The sequence below is a fragment of the Quercus robur genome, chromosome 7 (genome assembly GCF_932294415.1).
Source record: "Quercus robur chromosome 7, dhQueRobu3.1, whole genome shotgun sequence".
NCBI lineage: Eukaryota > Viridiplantae > Streptophyta > Magnoliopsida > Fagales > Fagaceae > Quercus > Quercus robur.
Window position 1 is genome coordinate 17698609 of NC_065540.1, and position 21450 is coordinate 17720058.

The 21450-nt window shown below is 38.3% G+C and overlaps 1 protein-coding gene across 1 annotated transcript; it reads right to left on the bottom strand.

Annotated features, from left to right (window-relative positions):
* Window positions 1-16598: 16598 nt before the first annotated feature.
* On the bottom strand, window positions 16599-20811 carry LOC126691100 (uncharacterized). Its single transcript, XM_050386177.1, has 2 exons — window positions 20790-20811; window positions 16599-19952 (listed from the first exon to the last, which is right to left on the bottom strand). Exons 1-2 carry the CDS (start codon window positions 20809-20811, stop codon window positions 16645-16647), a joined length of 3330 nt encoding a protein of 1109 aa, XP_050242134.1. The 3' UTR covers window positions 16599-16644.
* Window positions 20812-21450: the final 639 nt, after the last annotated feature.

Consider the following 21450-nt stretch of genomic DNA (forward strand, 5'->3'; position numbering starts at 1 on the left):
AAATGCAAAATTTTAAAACTCGACAGCTAGTATCTATCGAGATTTAAAAGGCTATTTAAGCCCGATGCTCAATAGATAGGGTATCTATCGAGATTTAAGAAAATCAGATTTTCAGTTCTGATTTTCATCCAATCCATGTATAGATGTTTGAGCTTTCCTTTCTCACAACCCTAAACATATATAATGATTGTTTTAAGGGCCGTCACAGCTGATGCACCTTAATGCAAAAGTCTTTCACAAGCATATCGTGATCCGGAGACATATGCCCTAGTTCATCTTTCTATTCAAGAAGCTGTTGTGTTTATACACCATAAGGTTTTGTAACCAAGGAGCTTCGTGATCTTCATTGTGTAGATGAACTGAATAACTTTGCAGCCAACATCTTTCTCAAGTTGGTGTGTAAGTTGCGTATTGGGATCTGCGCTTCAAATTGGTTAATCACGTACTAAGAGACGTGCATTGAAAGGAGAGATTGTCACTACCGAACAAGTCCAATTGGGTATTGGGGTAAGGGTTCAATTGTAGGTTGGTATAAGGTACTAAGATTCCTTTACTAGTAATAGCTTGTTGTGATAATAGTGATGCACCTTAATGCAAAAGTTTTTCACAAGCATATTGTGATTCAGAGACATATGCCCCAGTTCGTCTTTCTACTCAAGAAGCTGCTGTGTTTGTACACCATAAGGTTTTGTAACCAAGGAGTTTCGTGATCTTCATTGTGTGGATGAACTGAAGAACTTTGCAACCAACATCTTTCCCAAGTTGGTGTATAAGCCGCGTATTGGGATCCGCGCATCAAATTGGTTAGTCACGTACTAGGAGCCGTGCATTGAAAGGAGATATTGTCACTACCGAATCAGTCCAATTGGGTATTGGGGTAAGGGTTCAACTGTAGGTTGGTATAAGGTACTGAGATTTCTTTACTTGTAATAGCTTGTTGTGATAATAGTGAATTCTCAAGAATGGTGACCTTAAAATCACCCGGTGGAGTTTTTGCTGTGTAAGTTTTCCCCATTCATAAACTAATCATCGTGTCAATTTATTTTCCGTTGCATTTTAACTTAGTTGGTGATTTGTTTGTGTTACCACGCTTATTGCACGTTAATTGAATTAATTAATTAACTTAGCTAATTAATTGGTTAATTCATCACAGGGAGTCAATACATTCTTAGCCTATAAATCTAGAAATCAAGAAAAAGAAGCTTACATTTGAAATATCATCCTTCAATTCCATGTGGGTTTTGATTGATTGTGATTTTAGAGCTTCTGTATTGGCCACAAAAATTATCTCAAACTCTCTGGGGTTTGAACTTTGAAACTTGATATTGTAAAGTTGGTTAACTTTTCGGTGTGTGTGTGTTAGAGGTAAAACTTGCATAAACGGCGAGTCTTTGATGGTTGATCAACAACGACAAGTCGTTTTGTTCTAGCTTCTTGTTATGTTTGGTTGTAGTGGTCGAGCTTTGTCTATTGTGTCTGTTTCCTTTAAGGTTGGGCTGCAAAGATGATGTTAGGCCCAATTGGTTAATACTTAGTCATTTTCTTGGTGGGAGACCCATCAGGCAAAGATTATGTAAGCCCAAAGTTAGAAATTATAGTTGCTCAATCTATTCTTTCTAAGTTCATTTTGCTGCTTTAAAGCCCACGTTTATAATTCTAATTCTATGAATAATAATGGAAAGGTTAATATATATATTTTTACCCTTATTATAGTATAAAACAATAAAGGAAAAGTTAATAGATACCCAAAATTAAAGACATTATTTTAAAAATTATTTTTAAAAAACATTCATAAGAAATGAAAAAAATAACTAATTTTTTTTTTATAGTTCTTTAAAAAAAATATATTTCTTATAAAATGCATCAAAACTTTTATAAAATAATTCATTAACAAACGTCCTAAAGGGTTAACCGACCCATAATTAAAATAGGTAAGAAGGTAAATTGTTGTAGTGAACTAACGTCAAGTACACAAATTAAGTGTATTTTCTTGGGCAAGACTTAGGTACAGTATTTAGGTGTTGTTCCTTAGATTCGCTTTTCAAATATTTAGCCATGTGGATTTTTTCTCATGGGATGAAAGTGTATTTTTTAGTTAAGTAGCCACAAGGCTGAATCTTAAAAGGAGAACCTAAGGAACAGCACCTAAGGTATTGTACCTAAGTTTTGTCCTTTCTTTATATATATTGTTTTTCCTTTCTTATGAAACAAATTACACATTGTGGATTTACCTTCTATTTTGGTCCCTCTCTCAAAAGGAGGAAGATGTTTATTTTATGAAACTAATGGGTTAATAAATGGAGAATTAGCTCGATAATCATGATGTGAATCATATGATATGACACAAGGCTTGCCGACTTGAAATAAATCATGCCTGTGGTCCAGAAAGACTTGATACAAAAGGATAAGGAGATGACTCAAGTCAAGTGTGAAAGACACTATGAGTGGGGTAGTGCACTAGGAAATTTTTTTGTGAGAGACCCATTAGGCAAAGATGATGTAAGCCCAAAGTTAGGATTTAGTACGCCAGGAAAATTTTTGGTGAGAGACCCATTAGGCAAAGATGATGTAAGCCCAAAGTTAGGAATTATAGTTGCTCAATCTATTCTTTCTCTGTTCATTTTGTTGATTTAAAGCCCACGTTTATAATTCTAATTCTATTAATAATAATGGAAAGGTTAATATATATTTTTACCTTTATTATAGTATAAAACATTAAAGGAAAAGTTAATGGACACCTGAATTAAAGACATTAGAATTATTTTTAAAAAAATTTCAAAAGAAATGAAAAAATTAACTAATTTTTTTATATTTTTTTGAAAAAAAAATATATATATATTTCTTATAAAATGCATCAAAACTTTTATAAAATAGTTCTTTAACAAACGTCCTAAAGGGTTAACCAACCCATAATTAAAATAGTTAAGAAGGTAAATTGGAGTAGTGAACTAACGTCAAGTACACAAATTAAGTGTATTTTCTTTATGGGTAAGACTTAGATACAACATTTAGGTGCGGTTCCTTAGATTCTCCTTTTAAAATTTAGTCATGTGGATTTTTTCTCATGAGATGGAAGTGTATTTTATAGTTAAGTAACCACATGACTGAATCTTAAAAATGGAATTTAAGGAAAAGCACTTAAGGTACTGTATATAAGTTTTGTACTTTCTTTATATATACATACATACATATATATATATATATATATATATATTGTTTTTCCTTTTTTATGAAACAAATTACACATTATGGATTTACCTTTTATTTTGTTCCCTCTCTCAAAAGGAGGAAGCTTTTTATTTTAAGAAACTATTGGGTTAATAAATGGAGAATCAGCTAAATAATCATGATGTGAATCATATGATATGACACTAGGCTTGCCAGCTTGAAATAAATCATGTCTGTGGTCCATAAAGACTTGATACAAAAGGATAAGGAGATAACTCAAGTCAAGTGTGAAAGACACTATGAGTGGGGTAGTGCGCCAGGAAAATTTTTGGTGAGAGACCCATCAGGCAAAGGTGATGTAAGCCCAAAGTAGGGAATTATAGTTGCTCAATCTATTCTTTCTCTGTTCATTTTGCTGCTTTAAAGCCCACGTTTATAGTTCTAATTCTATGAATAATAATGGAAAGGTTAATATATATTTTTACCTTTATTATAGTATAAAACATTAAAGGAAAAGTTAAGGATACCCTAAATTAAAGACATTAGTTTAGAAATTATTTTTTAAAAACTTTCATAAGAAATGAAAAAAATAACTAATTTTTTATATATATTTTTTTAAAAAATTTATATTTCTTATAAAATGCATCAAAACTTTTATAAAATAATTCATTAACAAACGTCCTAAAGGGTTAACTGACACATAATTAAAATAGTTAAGAAGGTAAATTGGAGTAGTGAACTAACGTCAAGTACACAAATTAAGTGTATTTTCTTTATGGGCTAGACTTAAGTACAATATTTATGTGTTGTTCCTTAGGTTCTCCTTTTAAGATTCAGCCATGTGGATTTTTTCTCATGGGATGAAAGTGTATTTTTTAGTTAAGTAGCACATAGCTGAATTTTAAAAGGGGAAGCTAAGGAACAACACTTAGGGTACCGTACCTAAGTTTTGTCATTTCTTTATATATATTCCCCTTTTTTATGAAACAAATTACACATTATGGATTTACCTTTTATTTTGGTCCCTCTCTCAAAAGGGGGAAGCTGTTTATTTTAAGAAACTAATGGTTAATAAATGGAGAATTAGCAAGATAATCGTGATGTGAATCATATGATATGACACAAGGCTTGCCGACTTGAAATAAATCATGCATGTGGTCCAGAAAGACTTGATACAAAAGGATAAGGAGATAACTCAAGTCAAGTGTGAAAGACACAATGAGTGGGGTAGTGCGCCAGGAAAATTTTTGGTGAGAGACCCATCAAGCAAAGGTGATGTACGCCCAAAGTTAGGAATTAGTGCGCAAAGAAAATTTTTGGTGAGAGACCCATCAAGCAAAGGTGATGTAAGCCTAAAGTTTGGAATTATAGTTGCTCAATCTATTCTTTCTCTGTTCATTTTGCTACTTTAAAGCCCACGTTTATAATTCTAATTCTATGAATAATAATGGAAAGGTTAATATATATATTTACCTTTATTATAGTATAAAACATTAAAGGAAAAGTTAATGGATACCCTAAGTTAAAGACATTAGTTTAGAAATTATTTTTATAAAACTTTCATAAGAAATGAAAAAAATAACTAATTTTTTTTATAGTTTTTTTTTTAAAAAAAAAATTTATATTTCTTATAAGATACATCAAAACTTTTGTAAAATAGTTCATTAATAAACGTCCTAAAGGGTTAACCGACCCATTATTAAAATAGTTAATAATGTAAATTGGAGCAGTGAACTATCGTCAAGTACGCAAATTAAGTGTATTTTATTTATGGGCAAGACTTAGGTACAGTATTTAGGTGTTGTTATTTAGGTTCTCATTTTAAAATTCAGCTATGTGAATTTTTTCTCATGGGATGGAAGTGTATTTTTTAGTTAAATAACCACATGATTGAATCTTAAAAGGAAAACCTAGGAAATAGCACTTAAGTTATTGTACCTAGGTTTTGTCATTTCTTTATATATATATATATTATTTTTCCTTTTTTAATGAAACAAATTACACATTATGGATTTACCTTTTATTTTGGTCCCTCTCTCAAAAGGAGGAAGCTGTTTATTTTAAGAAACTAATGGTTAAAAATTGGAGAATTAGCTAGATAATCATGATGTTAATCATATGATATGACACAAGGCTTGCCAACTTGAAATAAATCATGCCTGTTGTCCAGAAAGACGATACAAAAGGATAAGGAGATGACTCAAGTCAAGTGTGAAAGATAGTACGAGTGGGGTAGTGCGCTAGGAAAATTTTTTGATCCGTGTCACGTGTTTGATTTTTTTTTTTTTTTTTTTGGCTATCTATTCCGAGTTCATATCATTGGCTGTCAACCACTCCAACTCCAAGGTGATATTTTGTAGCCCAAACCAGATGCAATCCGAAACATCTAAGAAACTAATCATCACTTTGAAAGTATTATATATAAGAAAGCTAAGTCTTGGAGTATAGAAACCAAGCCCCTCCTTTATTTATGTTTCTGCCTTTCCAGGTTTTATGTAAGCTATTTACTTTTCACCATCCCTGAAATCCAAAGCTCTAGAACCCAGTTTCAACTTAGTGATTCTGAGCTTCTGGTCAAGAAGCTCAACTTTCTTTCCCTTAAACAATCTTTGTTTTCAGCATAATTGGCTTGAAATTTGCTCAGTACAATCTTGGTGCTTAAGTTAATTTGTATTCTATTTCCTGCATTTTCTGCAGTACGTCTTAGAATTTCGTTCAATCTATGCTAGATCTTCCGCTCAAAAAACATCTTCCTTTCTAGCTATTTTAGTATCTTGATCTTAAGCTTTTGGGGTTTTGGTAACAAAATCTTATTGTCTCATTTTTGTTCTTTGATTCGAGATTCTTCATATAAAAGCCGAAAATTTCTTGCTTGTATATCTTGGTTCTGGTCTTGATTATGGTGTTAAGAAGCTCAATTCTTTATATTAATCGTTGTAAAAAACCGTAACCAAGTTGATTCAATCAATGAGGAACACTAATAAATTCGGTCTTATGTCCATACCTATATTCGTTATTCTTTACTTGGCCTTTACCATCCATGTAAATATGGCAGCCAATTATGTGCCGATTTGAGAAAATCCTACTAAATTGTGGGGGTCCTTTGGATGCTACTGATTACGATGGTCGGAAGTGGACCACAGATGTTGGGTCCTGTCGGCTAGTGGCAAAATAATGAAACTTAAGTAAAGAATCCTATTATTAATAGTATAAATAATAAAATTATATACTATATAATAAAAATTGAGTTTAGAAGACGTAGTTACGTCATGTGGTTATACCAAATTGCAGAAATTTGTTTCTAAAAAAAAAAAAAAATTGCAGAAATTTTTTTATATTTAAAAATATATATAATTTTTTTTTGTTCTTATCTTTTTCTCCTATAATTTCTAAGTTGATAAAAATATTAATTTAATTACAATTCAAACTCTTCATTTAATCATTTTTTTATTTACTTAAATTATATTATCACGTGTAACAAAAAACAACATAGTACACATAAATATTTTTTTTTAAAAATCTGCAACAATTTTTCTCTAATCCTTTGTTTTTATTTGAATTATATTACTACGTGTAAAAAAAAAAAAAAAAAAAAAAAAAAAAAAAAAAAAAAAAAAAAAAAAAAACAACAACAACAACAACGTATTCAACCTATATGACATTTTTGCCTTTTTTTTTTTTTTTTTAGATAATTACTTCTAATTTTTTTCATTCAATCTATATGACATTTTTTTTTTTTTTTTGTGTGGATAAACATACATCCTAAGTTAATACTTCTTCTCTTATAATTCCTAGAATGATTATAAATCTAATTTCCTCACAATTCAAAACTCTCTCTCTCTCTCTCTCTCTCTCTCTCTCTCCACCAAATTGTAGAAATTTTGTTAGATTTTTTTAAAAAAATAGACATCATTTTTTTTGTTCTTATCTTCTTCTCCTATAATTTCTAAGTTGATAATTTAATTACAATCCAAATTCTTCATCTAATCATTTTCTTATTATAATTTATAAGTTGATAAATAATATCAATTTGATTACAATCCAAAATCTTCAACTAATTCTTATTTTTTAAAATTTAAATTATATTACTACACGTATAAAAAAATAATAAAAAAAAAGCTACGTTGTACACTTTAGAAAAATAGCAAGGTAGTACATGTAAAAAAAACAGAAACTACTCTCAGTATTTAAAATAAAATACTAAATTCTTTGAATTTCCTCTTGCCACTTTTTTTAAGATTTAGACTTTAGCTTTACACTTCCACCAATTAGACTAATATTAGACTTTTTGTTCATATCAAATTTTTTAATGTGGAGTGTATATATACTAAATAATTCATAATGAATATGTACCATACGGTTCTTTTTCTTTATTCTTCTCTTCTTATACCTACAACCTTTCAGTTATGTATTTGTTTACTCTAATTTTTTTTCATTAAATTGAATAGGTTTTGTGTATTTTTTTTTTGTTTAACTAATTTGCTTATGTTTTATACAATTTATATGATTATGGTTTGAGAATTAACAATTTAATATGCTTAGGCATGATTTTTTAAATTATTTTTTGTTTTATGACATGGGTTCTGATGGTGATATGTTGCTTTCATCCTCTCAATTTTGATTTTGAGAAAAATCTTTTTAGCTTACTATTAAGCATGTCTTGGGATTGTGTATGTCTTACCTAACACCTTTTTTTTTTTTTTTTTGTGGTAAGATCTTACATTCCCTTAACATGATTTCTTAAACTCGGCAAGCCTTGGATATAGTAATTATCTAGGAAGTTCTCCATTTATTAACCCATTCTATAGGAACTTCTTTCTGAATAATTAGAAGCTTGTTTTTTTAAAAAAAAAATAATAATTAGAAGCTTAATGCAAACAGCTTCCTTCATTTGATAATAAAAATAAAAAATGAATTTCCTCGTATGTTTTGCCTAAATAAAAAGCAAATCCATGATATGTAATTTGTTTCATTCAAAAAAGAAAAAGAAAAAGAAAAGAGGAAAATACAATTTACTGATGCACTTAAACGTTCACTTTATTTACCTGATTTTTTTTTTAATGTTTTATTAATAAAGTGCAAATATTAGCCTTTCCATACATTAGAACTCATTGAATTCTATTCGTGGGTTTATACATGTGTATGTCAGGTGCGACATAATTTAGGAATCCTATTAGATATTTCAGATGGCGTGTGGCTTGGGTTGCAAAATATCACCTTAGACATGGAGTGGCTGATAGCCAATGATATGACCTTGGAATAGACGAATAGATAGCAATCATGCCAAAAATTAAAAAAATAAAAATAAAAATCAAACACAAATAAACTAGTGTAAAAACTCTACAACTAAAGCTCTATAGTTAGAATACTACTTACATGAAACCTAGTACTTTATACCTTAATCCAATAGTGAACAATGAACATCCTTTACCGAAAGTTGCAGACAGTTTTTACTTTATATATATATATATATATATAAAGTAATTAAATTTAAAATATACTACAATATATCTTAGTTGTGAACAATTCAACACCAATTTCTTTCCTAGATGTCATAATTGTCCAATCCTTCCCATAAAAAAAAATATATAAAAAAACAAAACAAAAATTTCCAATCCTTCCAAAGTCCAAATGCCTCTCTTACGTCTTTCCACCACATTGAAATCAAACTAGCATGTTGTTGGTTGGACTCTGAACCCATTCATAATGGCTTTCACACTTGACTAGAGTCATCCCTCCTTGTCCATTTGTATCAAGTCTTTCTGGACGACAGGCAAGGGTTTATTTCAAGTCGGCAAGCCTTGTATCATATCACATCATGATTATCTAGCTAATTTTTTTATTAACCCATTAGGATCTTAATACAAATAGCTTCCTCCTTTTTTGTGAGGGGGAGAAGAACTCATGTTTTGACCAATATAAAAGGCAAATCCATGATATGTAATTTGTTTCATAAAAAAGGAAAAAAAAAAACACTTAAATCGTGTAGTTGACTTTAATTAGTTCACTACTTCACTTTGCCTTCTTAAATTATTTTTAATTTAATAGGTACCCTTAAGAGTACGTTTGGTATACTGAATGTGAATTACAACATAAATGGTAATCTTTATTACCAGGAATAAAATATGTTGTAATGGAATAACTAAACCTATTCATTAGTTTGGTTGTGAGTTGTAATATTAGAATAAAACTTATGATCTATTTTAGGAAATATCTCATTCATACAATTATATTTTCTAGAAAATAATATAATATAAATTGTAGAAAGATGAGTTATTTTTTAATGATTTTTTATTTCCATAATTGTTAGGTGGATATGGAAAGTTTATTTATTTGGAAATATATTATTGTTGGAAATTATTACATCTACCAAGGAATAACTATTACAACCCTTTTAGAGAGGAATGATTATTCTTCATTTTAAAGAATAGCTATTCATAAGGAATAACTATTCCCTGTAATAAAAACATAACCAAACTATTGAATAGCTAAACAATAGGAATAACTATTACATTACAGTGCCTATTATAGTCTACCAAACGTGCCCTAAAACATTTGTTAATAAACCATTTTAGAAAATTTTCAAAACCAATTTTATGGAAAATATAAAAAAGTTGTCCGAAAAATCTTTTTTTTTTTTTTTTTCCATTTCCTATAATTTTTTTTTAAAATAATTTATAAACTAATATCTTTAGGGTTAGATTAATGGGTACCCTTAGGAAATTTGTTAATTAATCATTTTTAAAAAGTTTTGATATCAATTTTATGAAAAATATTTAAAAAAAAAATTCATTTCCTATAAAAAATTTCTAAAAATAATTCTTAAACTAATGTCTTTAAAGAATACGTTAAATTTTCCCTTTTTAATGTTTTACCATAATAAAGTTGAAAATATTAACCTTTCCATTATTATTAATGGAATTAGAGTTATAAACGTGGGCTTTAAACCAGCAAAAGTGAGAGTGGATTGAACAACTATAATTGCTACCTTTGGGCTCACTAAGAAAATGACTAAATATTAACCAATTGGGCCTAACAAATATTAAGAAACTAATGGGTTAATAAATGGAGAATTAGCTAGATAATTATGGTGTGAAATGACACAAGGCTTGCCAACTTGAAATAAATCATGCCTGTAGTCCAGAAAGACTTGATACAAAACGATAAGGAGCGATGACTCTAGTCAAGCGAGAAAGACATTGTGAATGGGGTAGTGCGCTAGGAAAATTTTTGGATCCATGTCACGTGTTTTATTTTTTTTGATATGGTTGCTATCTATGCCGAGTTCATATCATTGGCTGTCAACCACTTCGAGTGAAAATATTAACCTTTCCATTATTATTAATGGAATTAAAATTATAAACGGTTCTTTTTCTTTATTCTTCTCTTCTTATACCTACAACCTTTCAGTTATGTATTTGTTTACTCTAATTTTTTTTCATTAAATTGAATAGGTTTTGTGTATTTTTTTTTTTGTTTAACCTAATTTGCTTATGTTTTATACAACTTATATGATTATGGTTTGAGAATTAACAATTTAATATGCTTAGGCATGATTTTTTAAATTATTTTTTGTTTTATGACATGGGTTCTGATGATGATATGTTGCTTTCATCCTCTCAATTTTGATTTTGAGAAAAATCTTTTTAGCTTACTATTAAGCATGTCTTGAAATAAATTTGATTATAAATTGTTCATAACAATTTTTTTTTTCCTGATTGAAATAGCTTTGGCTAACTATTAGAGTGGCACACTTTGATCTATAAAAGAAGTCAATCTATCCATTTATTTTTTTATCAATCATTAAATATGGTTTGACACGATTTTTTATCAATATTAAAATTTTATATTAAAGAATAATGACAAACAAGAACAAGGATACACTAAAAATATAGTGTACAAAGTGGTATTCAACAATCTCCCAAAAATACAAAATTCCCATTAGAGCACAATTGGTAGGTTACAATATAATAATTTTTTATTAGGAGTTATCATTTTATATTTGATAATTATTATACCAAAACAATTTTTTCCTTTTATTATTATAATAATTATTTGAGAGATTATTGTTTATCAAATAAAATGTATATTCTATAAGTTTATGATAAAACCGTGCAACGCACGGGCCTTTAACTAGTAAAATAAAAAAACTAACACAACATATTTCAATTTGTGAAGTATAAAATAAATTTTTTTTTTCTAATCGATTAACAATATTTGTTCTGACTTAGTCCTCCCAATAGTGAGCAATTGAACACCTTTCTTTTCTGGATGTCATAATTGTCTATCCAGTTGCATCAAAAAAAAAAAAAAAAAAAATTGTCTATCCAGTTCTTCCTTTGAAAAAAAAAGTCCAATATTTTTAAACGACCCTGTCATGTCTTCCCACCGACATTGAAATCAAAATTGCCTTATTTTGTATGCATCTCAAAAACAAATCATTGATAATGTCTTTCACACTAGAGTCATCCCTCCTTAGTCCCTACCCTGTTTTTTAACAAGTATTTTGGGACTGTGTAAGTATTACCTAACACTTTTTTTTTTTTGGTGGTAAGATCTTACATTCCCTTAACATGATTTCTTAAACTCTACAAGCCTTGGATATAGTAATTATCTAGGAAGTTCTCCATTTATTAACCCATTTTATAGGAACTTCTTTCTTAATAATTAGAAGCTTTTTTTAAAAAAATAATAATAATAATTAGAAGCTTAATGCAAATAGCTTCCTTCATTTGATAATAAAAATAAAAAATGAATTTCCTCGTATGTTTTTCCTAAATAAAAAGCAAATCCATGATATGCAATTTGTTTCATTCAAAAAATAAAAAGAAAAAAGAAAAGAGGAAAATACAATTTACTAATGCACTTGAACGTTCACTTTATTTACCTGATTTTTTTTTTTAATGTTTTATTAATAAAGTGCAAATATTAGCCTTTCCATACATTAGAACTCATTGAATTCTATTTGTAGTTGCACGATTTTCCTGGCCCAACTGGTGTTGGTCCGGCCCTGGTCCAAAGCACAACCCACAATAAATACTTGTAGAGAATGGGTTAAAGAGCTTAGCCTCAATGACACTAGCGGGTCTATTGCATGTAGTATACTGCTTGCAGAAAGAAAAATAAGAACACCAAGAAGGATTCCTCAAGTTTGATTTTATTTCTCTTTTTTCTCTCTTACAGTTCTCCTAGTTCTGCCGCCCCCTCTTTGAGGGACTTCATTTACATTATATATTCTTCATCTTTTCATCCCAGCCTTACACCTGTTAGCCATCCAAGCATCCACTCGAGCACCTGTCCCATCAGACGCCCTCATCAGACTCTTTGTGAGTTGCAGAGGCCAAGGCGATACTGTTCAGGGGTCTTTTCCTCATTAATGCGGCCAAGAGGGTGGTTGGGGCGCAATTAATGTGGTGGTAACCTTCAGTGAGATATTTTAAATTTAATTCGTTTTATATGTTGGGGAAGGTGAGCTGAAATGGCTGAGCAGAGTTTCTCGTCTGGCTTCATGATGTCCGAGGACGAATTGCTTCTCGGACGGGTTTCCTTGGAGCTGCTGGGGTTGGTAATGCTGCATAGGAGGCTCCTCCTCGGATAGTAAGCTCCTCGGATGGGCCTGAGTTCGGAATAGCCCATCATTTCTGGGCCGGCCCCCACAATAGCCCCTCAAAACTGCGGTTTTAACCTCACTCCGAGGAGAAAAGCGGGGTTTTGATATTTGTGAGTGGAGGGAAATAAGAAAATCGGGGGGCGCGCGTGCGGACCGTTACTTTTCACGCGCTACAATTTACGAGACGTGGCCATTAACTTCTGGAGGCGTTATGTTCCCTTCATCCAACGGCTTGGCGTGAATCGAACGGCCATCGTTTCTTCCCGTATTTCTAGGCGGGGATGATCTTTTCTCTTTCCTCCCTGCTATATAAGACGTCAGCAGGGTTCAGTTCCTTTTTTCATCTGCATTCCTCAAACCCCAAAAGGCTCCAGAGAACTCCATCGAATCCCAGAGATATACGAACACTTGCGTCCGTTACGCCGCCGTAACCGTTCTTCTGAAGCGCTCCGTCCAAGAGAGATTCCTAGGCGTCCCCTCGAGCGTTTTGTGAAGGTACCAGTACATCTCGCCCTTTTTTCCGTTTTAATTCCTTCCTCGGACTCTACTTCTCTTTTCAGTCTTTACTTTCATTTCCTCGGTTCAGTTCAGATGGGTAGATTCGAAAAATTAGTAAAAACTCCTGCCGCTATGGACGCCTTTAGGGCTAAATATCACATTCCCCCGAGGGTTGGGCTGCGTCACTGTCCTCTTGAAGGAATATTGACCGATAGAGTTGAGGGAGAAGTCGTTATCCCCATGATTGCTTTCATAGAGGGAGGGATGACACTTCCCATGCGCAGGATCACAAGGGAGTACCTGTTCAACCATAGGTTGACGCCGTATCAGTGTGCCCCAAATATGTTCAAGATACTAGGCTGTGTAGATGTCTTAGACGAGCGGATGAATCTAGGCCTTACTTGGCATGATGTGGCTTATTTGTACGAATGCCACCGCCTCGGGGATGATGGGTATTATCTTAAATCCCGGAACGAGGCCGTTAGGTTGATCTCTTGTCTTCCAGTTTCCAATAAGACCGTGAAGGATGACTTCCTCATTGCCTCCGGGGAGTGGTTCGACGGTATTCACTGTCCAACTCGGGCGGGAAAACCAGGTGCGGCGCTTTTAGGATTGATCCTTTTTGGGGAAAGGACTTAGTGTTGAGGGGTTATTTTTTCTGGCTTTCTTTGCAATTGGAAAATTTCATGATCTGACCTCACTTTTCTTGGTTGTTTGCAGACAAAATTCACGTTGCTCCTCGGATAGATCTTACGAATGTGCCAGCGCTGAATTATCTTCTCAGGTCGGAGATTTACGTTACCGGGGACGGACAGTTGCGTGCGGCCCATCTGATTTTGGGCTATCAACCTCTGAGCAGTGCTTTCCAGGCAGTCGGTCACGCTATAAGGGCGGGCAGTACGAGGTTGGCCAGGATTGACGTGTCCCGAGACGGGTTCCTAGCTCCACACGATTTACCACCAGTAGTGCTGCCTGGGGTCAGGGATCCTTACTTAGCGGAGCAGCTTCCTCCGGTGAATGAGCCTGGCGCGGCTGCTCGGATTGAAGAAGAAACAGAATCTTCCCGTCTTTCTCTTGAGGCAGAAATAGACGAGTTCTACTTCGAAGAGGAAATTCAGCAAAATCCTTTAGGGGAGTCTTCCAATCCTGAAGCCGAGCAGGACCGACATTCTGCAGTTGGTGTTCCCCCAATCGTTATCTGCTCGGACGATACCTCAGACGAAGAGGCCGAGCCTATGGCAGGAAAAGGGAAGTCCTTGAAGGAGCTGATGTCTTCCAGGGGGAAAGGTCAGTCACCAAAGGGTCAATCTTCGAAGGGGCCTACTCCGTCTCAGGTCAAGACCCTTCCCCCGGCGGTCCCCCAGGGTGTCCCGGACCTTGGCCTTAAGGTTAATCCGGACCTGAAGAAGAAAAGGCCGGTGGACACGCCTGAGGAAGGCGAGGTGGCTGTCCAGCCGGCCAAGCAGCAGAAAACCACACGGGCGCCAAGGAGCAGAAGGGGTACATCCTCGGACAGTAGGGACGAGGGGAACCTTGCTGAAGTGCGCACTGCCCCTCGCTCATGGGACCCAAAGTTGGAGCTGGATGGGCTTGCCATTCCTTACACTGCTTCAGTCCGAGAGTATAATCGCGGCCGGGCAGGGTACGTGGCTGAGGCCTTAGAGCAGCCCCTACTTCTTCCTCGGGACATGGAGGCCTACAGGCGGTGCACTCAGTCCGAGCTCTTCCTATCCCTTAAAAGGGATCTTGCGCTGGTAAGTAATCCTTTTGCTGCTTTGTCCATTTACTTGCTCCTGTTAGGTTATATACTCTTCTTTTAAGGACGCTCTTGTTTTGTCCGCAGATTACTCAGCAAGTCTTTGTGGCTGAGGAGTTTTGCCGTGATAGCCGCAATCTGGCTGAGGCTGAGACCCAGGCTCGGACAGAGGTGGAGAAAGCCTTGGGTTCTCTCAAGCATGATCACACTAAACTCACGGCTGAGCTCAAGGATTCGGAGCACCGACGTAAAAGTGCAGAGGCTGGCCTGAAGACTGCCGAGGATCAGGCGGAGGACCAGCGCAAACAGCTGTACACGGCTCAGCTTAACCTTACCACCGAGAGGCAGGCAGTGAAGGATCTCAGGGCTGCCCTGCAAAAGGTGGAGGATGAACTGAAGCTGGCAAGGGAGGAGGCCCAGCTGATCCGAGAGTCCACAGAGGCTGAGAAGAATGCTGCTCGCCAACTCGGGGCCGCAGAGACTGAGGCTCGGCTGTCCGAGGAGATCCCTGAGGTATGCAGGGAGTACTGCGACATTTCATGGGCTCATGCTCTTGATGCTGCAGGAGTTCCTGCGGACTCGGCACTGAGATCGCCCGAGAGCATCTTCTATCCTCCGGAGATCCGAGCTAACCCTGATGAAGTCCAAGTTGCTTCGGAGCAAGACCTGGCGGCGTCTGACGCCGTCCTTGTGCCTGTTGTGGCTAAGGATCTTGTGCCCGATGTGGCTGAGGATCTTGCCACAGACTCTACAATTGAGGTTCCCCCTCCTCAGTCTGAGCAGAAAGAAGATCCTCCTGCTCAAGCCTAGCCTTTTAGGCTTTCAACCTCTGTAAATAGTTTTCATTATATATTTTTTTTTTATTTTGTTTCATTTTCCTTTTAAATGAGAGTTGCCCTATTCTTCCCTTTTTTTGTAAGGACCTCTCTTTCTGATGTACTCGGAATATTAATATAATATGTTCATTTTGCTTACTGCGGATGTGCCAATAGCGTGCTTTTTTTTAAACATTTGCAACGAGGTAGATACAAGCAAACGGTCAAAGTAAAAATGGGTCTTTGGGTTGCTTATTTGAGGGTCGCGATGGTGCTGAACTGTGCGCATGTATTGAAAGTGATTCCCTTTAAGTAACAATCTCCCAATCTATCATAAGTAATAATCTCCCCAAGAGTCTGTGGTCCGAGGAGCCAGGCAGTACTTAGGTTCTGCTTAAAACTATGACTTGTCATGAGCAATAATTTCCCCTAGAGTCTGTGGTCCGAGGAGCCATGCAGGACTTAGGTTCTGTTTAAAACTATGAGCTGTCATGAGTAATAACTTCCCCAAAAGTCTGTGGTCCGAGGATCCATGCAGGACTTTGGTTATGCTTAAAGCTTATAAATAGTTGGCTTAAATAACGATTTCCTCCAAGTCTGTGGTCCGAGGAGCCACGCAGGACTTGGGTTCTGTTTAAAACTTATAAATAATCGGTTTGAAATAGCAATTTCCCTCAAGTCTGTGGTCCGAGGAGCCATGCAGGACTTGGGTTCTGTTTAAAACTTATAAATAATTGTAATGTCAACTGGAAAGCGGTAAACAGTCATGAAAGAGAACATACGCTAAGCCATTCTTATTAATAATAATACCTCCTGAGGTTATTTACATTCCATGGTCGAGGTACAGCTTTTTCATCCAAATCTTCTAAGTAGTAGGCGCCTATTCCGGCCACGGACGTGACTCGGTAAGGTCCCTCCCAATTGGGCCCCAACTTGCCCCAAGAGGGGTTCTTTGCGCTGCCAAGAACCTTCCTCATCACGAGATCACCTGGACCCAGAGGCCGCAGCTTGACGTTAGCATCGTACCCTTGTCTTAGCTTCTGGTGATAATAAGCCATGTGAATCGTGGCCTTCTCCCTCCTTTCCTCGGCTAGATCCAGACTTCTTCCTAGCAACTCATCGTTATCGCTTGGCGTAAGCGAGCTAGACCTCAATGTGGGGAAATTGTTCTCGATTGGGAGCACAGCCTCAGCCCCGTAAGTCATTGAGAAGGGGGTCTCACCGGTGGAACGCCGTGGCGTTGTCCGATAGGTCCATAAGACGTGCGGTAATTCTTCTATCCATCTCCCCTTTGACTCATCCAATCTTTTCTTCAATCCGTTCACTATGACTTTGTTTACGGCCTCGACCTGCCCATTTCCTTGGGGATATGCGGGGGTGGAATATCGATTAAGGATCCCAAACTCTCGGCAATACTCCCTGAAATTCTTGCTGTCAAACTGAAGGCCATTGTCGGAAATGAGTGTCCTCGGAGTTCCGAAGCGGGTGATGATGTTCTTCCAGATGAATTTCTGGGCGTCCACGTCCCTAATGTTGGCCAAAGGTTCAGCCTCCACCCATTTAGTGAAGTAATCGGTTCCGACTATTATGTATCGCTTGTTCCCCGCAGCCTTGGGGAAAGGTCCGACAATATCAAGGCCCCACTGCGCGAATGGCCATGGACTGGAGAGTGGGTTGAGAACCCCTCCAGGTTGGTGGATATTTGGGGCGAATCTTTGGCACTGATCGCACTTCTTAGCGTACTCCTGGGCTTGTCTCTGCATGTTCGGCCACCAGTATCCTTGGGTGAGTGCCCTGTGCGCCAGCGATCTTCCTCCGGTGTGACTTCCACAAATTCCTTCATGCAGCTCTTCAAGAAGAGACTCGGACTCCTCCGGATGTACGCAGAGTAGGTACGGTCCAGAGTAGGAGCGCCGATAAAGCTTGCGGTCCTCTGACAGCCAAAAACGAGGAGCATTTCTACGTATCTTCTCGGCTTCTAGTCTTTCTTCTGGTAGGATCTCATCTTGGAGGAAATTCTTTAGGGGGTCCATCCAACTGGGGCTCTGTCTTATCTGATGGACTTGGATCGGGTTTGCGCTGATGGGACTGGCCTTAACTAGATCTTTGACTAGGATTACTCGTGGCGAATTGCGTGCCGAGGACGTGGCAAGTGTGGCCAGCGAGTCTGCGTGAGTGTTTACGCTCCTGGAAATGTGCGTTAAATTGAAGGATTTAAAGCTCTCCTGTAGCCGTTTGACCTGTCCCAGATACTCTTGCATCCTAGTATCTCGAGCTCCCAACTCTCCCATCACTTGTCCGACCACTAATCTGGAGTCCGAGAAGGCTTCAATTATTCTCCCACCCAACCTTTGAACCATTGTCATTCCTTGAAGTAAGGCTTCGTATTCGGCTTCATTGTTCGTAGCCGAGAATCCGAGTCTTAATGACTTTTCAACGACAGCGCCGTCTGGCGATATTAAAACTATCCCAACTCCTGATCCTCTCTGATTGGCCGCGCCATCCACGTAGACCTTCCAATGCATGGTCTCGCCGGCTGAAACTGTGCCAACCAGCTTTCCGCCCAGGCCTTTCATCTCGGTCATTGTTTCTATAGAGGGCTCAGCAAACTCTGCTACCAAGTCCGCGAGGACCTGTCCCTTGACGGAGGGTCTGGGCATATATTTAATATCAAAAGCCCCCAGAAGAGCACTCCACATGGCGATCCTTCCTGTGTAGTCAGCACTTCGAAGCACGGCTCGAAGTGGAAGCTGAGTCAGGACGATGACCGTGTGCGCCTGAAAGTAATGAGGAAGCTTTCGGGTTGCATGCACTATCGCCAGAATTGCCTTTTCTAGGGGTAGGTATCGCACCTCGGCTTCATGTAGTGACTTGCTCACATAGTACACCGGTCGCTGCACTCCATTATCATCCCGTATTAATACCAGGCTTACAGCGTGGGGAGCTACGGCGATGTAAGCAAACAGCACCTCGTCTGCCTCCGGACTGGACATGATGGGTGGTCGGGACAGGTAGTCCTTGAGCTGCTGGAAAGCCTGAACGCAATCCTCCGACCACTTAAACTTTTTCCACTTGTTTATCAGGAGATAAAAAGGTCGACATCGATCCGCCGATCGTGATATGAACCGGCTTAAGGCCGCAATCATGCCAGTGAGCTTCTGCACTTCCTTCGGGTTCCGAGGAGTCTGTAGACTGTTAATGGCTTTGATTTGGTCAGGGCTTACTTCTATCCCTCTATGGGTGACCATGTACCCTAGGAATCTCCCCGACCCGACCCCGAATGAACATTTGGAAGCATTCAGCCGCAACCGGTGCTCCCTTAAGATAGCGAAGATAGTTCCCAGGTCTTGCACGTGCTCGGACACCCTCTTGCTCTTTACAACCATATCGTCTATATACACCTCAATAATCTTGCCCAGTTGCGGTTCGAACATCCGAGTCATCATCCTCTGGTAGGTTGAGCCCGCGTTCTTTAACCCGAAGGGCATCACCTTATAATGGTAATTTCCGAGGGGCGTCATGAAAGCCGTTTTTTCTTGGTCCTCCAGCGCAAGGGGTATCTGATGATAGCCCTGGAAGGCGTCCAGGAAGCTCATTCGAGGATGTCCCACAGTTGCATCCACCAATCGATCAATTTTGGGAAGGGGGAATGGATCCTTAGGGCACGCCTTGTTCAGGTCCGTGAAGTCCACGCAGACCCTCCATTTCCCCGTCTTTTTCTTCACCACCACTGTGTTCGCCAGCCATTCAGGGTAAAAGACCTCTTTGATAGCCCCTGCTCTTTTCAACTTGGCCACTTCGTCTCTCACGGCACCAGCGTGCTCCTTTGAGGGGCGTCGGGGCGGTTGTTTCCTCGGAGTGGAAGAGGGGTTGACGTTCAGGTGGTGGCAGATGAGGCTGGGATCAACTCCAGGGGCATCGTAGGCGTCCCAAGCGAATACATCAACATTTTCTCTGAGAAATTTGATCAGTTCCTCCTTTTCCTGAGACGGTAATTCAGAGCCGACCTGAAAGAACTTCTCCGGGTCGTTGCCGACAGCAACCCTATCTAAACCTTCACACCTTATCTCCTCGGCCAGCCCCTTGTCTTGCTCTGCCGAGGAGGCTGGTTGCTATAAGCTCTCTGGGATCGAGGTCTCGACCAAGGGCCGATGTAAAATGGCGGCCACCACACACTTCCTGGACACGGCCTGATCTCCTCGGATCTCTTCCACTCGTCCTCTGGAGGGGTATTTCACTTTCTGGTGAAGTGTGGAGGTCACGGCCTCTAGGCTGTGGATCCAGGGCCTTGCGACTATCGCGTTGTAGGGTGAATAAGCGTCGACCACGATGAAATTTACCTCCACCACTTCCGCCCCAGTCTGCACGGGAAGTCGGATTTGCCCCTTTGGTGTAACGAGCTTCCCCTCAAAGCTGAGGAGGGGGGAGTCATAAGCTGTCAGATCTTCTGGCTTCAGATTCAGCCCCTTGTATAGGTCGGGGTACATTATCTCCACCGCACTTCCAGAGTCTACTAATACCCTTTTCACATCGAAACCCCCAATCCGCAAGGTGACCACCAAGGCGTCATCGTGAGGCTGAATTGTTCCTTCCTTATCCTCATCCGAGAATCCCAGTATCAAAGAGCTTCCCTTCTTTATCCTTTTGGGCTCCCTTTGCCTGCCCTCGGAGGGAAGGCAGTCCACGGCTAATACCCTGGGGATGGGTGGCCCAGTTCTTCCTGGTGCAGCGAGGATGACATGTATCGTCCCGGTGGGGGGTCTTAGAGACATGTCTCTTCGAGGTTCTTGTGTTGCTGGGCCAGGATGGCCGCTCGATGGGTGTAGCAGGTGACGTAGCTTTCCTTCTCGGACCAATTGATCTAGGTGATTCCACAGACTCCTGCAGTCCTCAGTAGTATGCCCGTGGTCCTGATGATATTGGCAATACAGGTTCTGATTACGGTTGGCAGGGTTTCCAGCCATCTTTCCCGGCCATCTGAAATAGGGTTCATCCCTTACTTTTTCCAGTACCTGCTGCACCGGCTCTCTGAATACGGCATTCACTGTTTGCGGGTTGCTCTGCCCAGTTTGTCGCGGAAAATCTCTCCTCGGCTGACCAGGATTGTGACGTTCCGTCCTGAAATCACTTCCTTTAAAGGGGACAACCTTCTCCTTCCCCTTCCCTTGCAGCTGATCCTCCTCCACCCTTTTGTACTTGTCGATCCTATCCATTAACTGTTGGACGTCAGTAACTGGTTTTCCGGTGAGGGATTTCCTCAAGCCATGCCAGGTAGGGAGGCCGCTTTTGAACGTGCTGATAGCAACGTTATCATGGTCGTCGTCTAAATCGTTATACACTTCCCAATACCTATCCGAGTATGCTTTCAGAGTTTCCCCTTCATGCATGGACAAGGACAGCAGCGAACTGAGCGGTCGAGGGACTCTGGTATTTGTAATAAAGCGGGAGCAAAAAGCTTGAGTGAGCTGCTTGTAGGAGCCTATGGAGTTTGTCCTCAGGCTGTTGAACCACCTCATTGCCATCGATCCCAAGCTGGACGGGAAGATCTTGCACATTAGGGCTTCGTTTTGTGAATATATCGCCATTTTCTGGTTGAATTGACT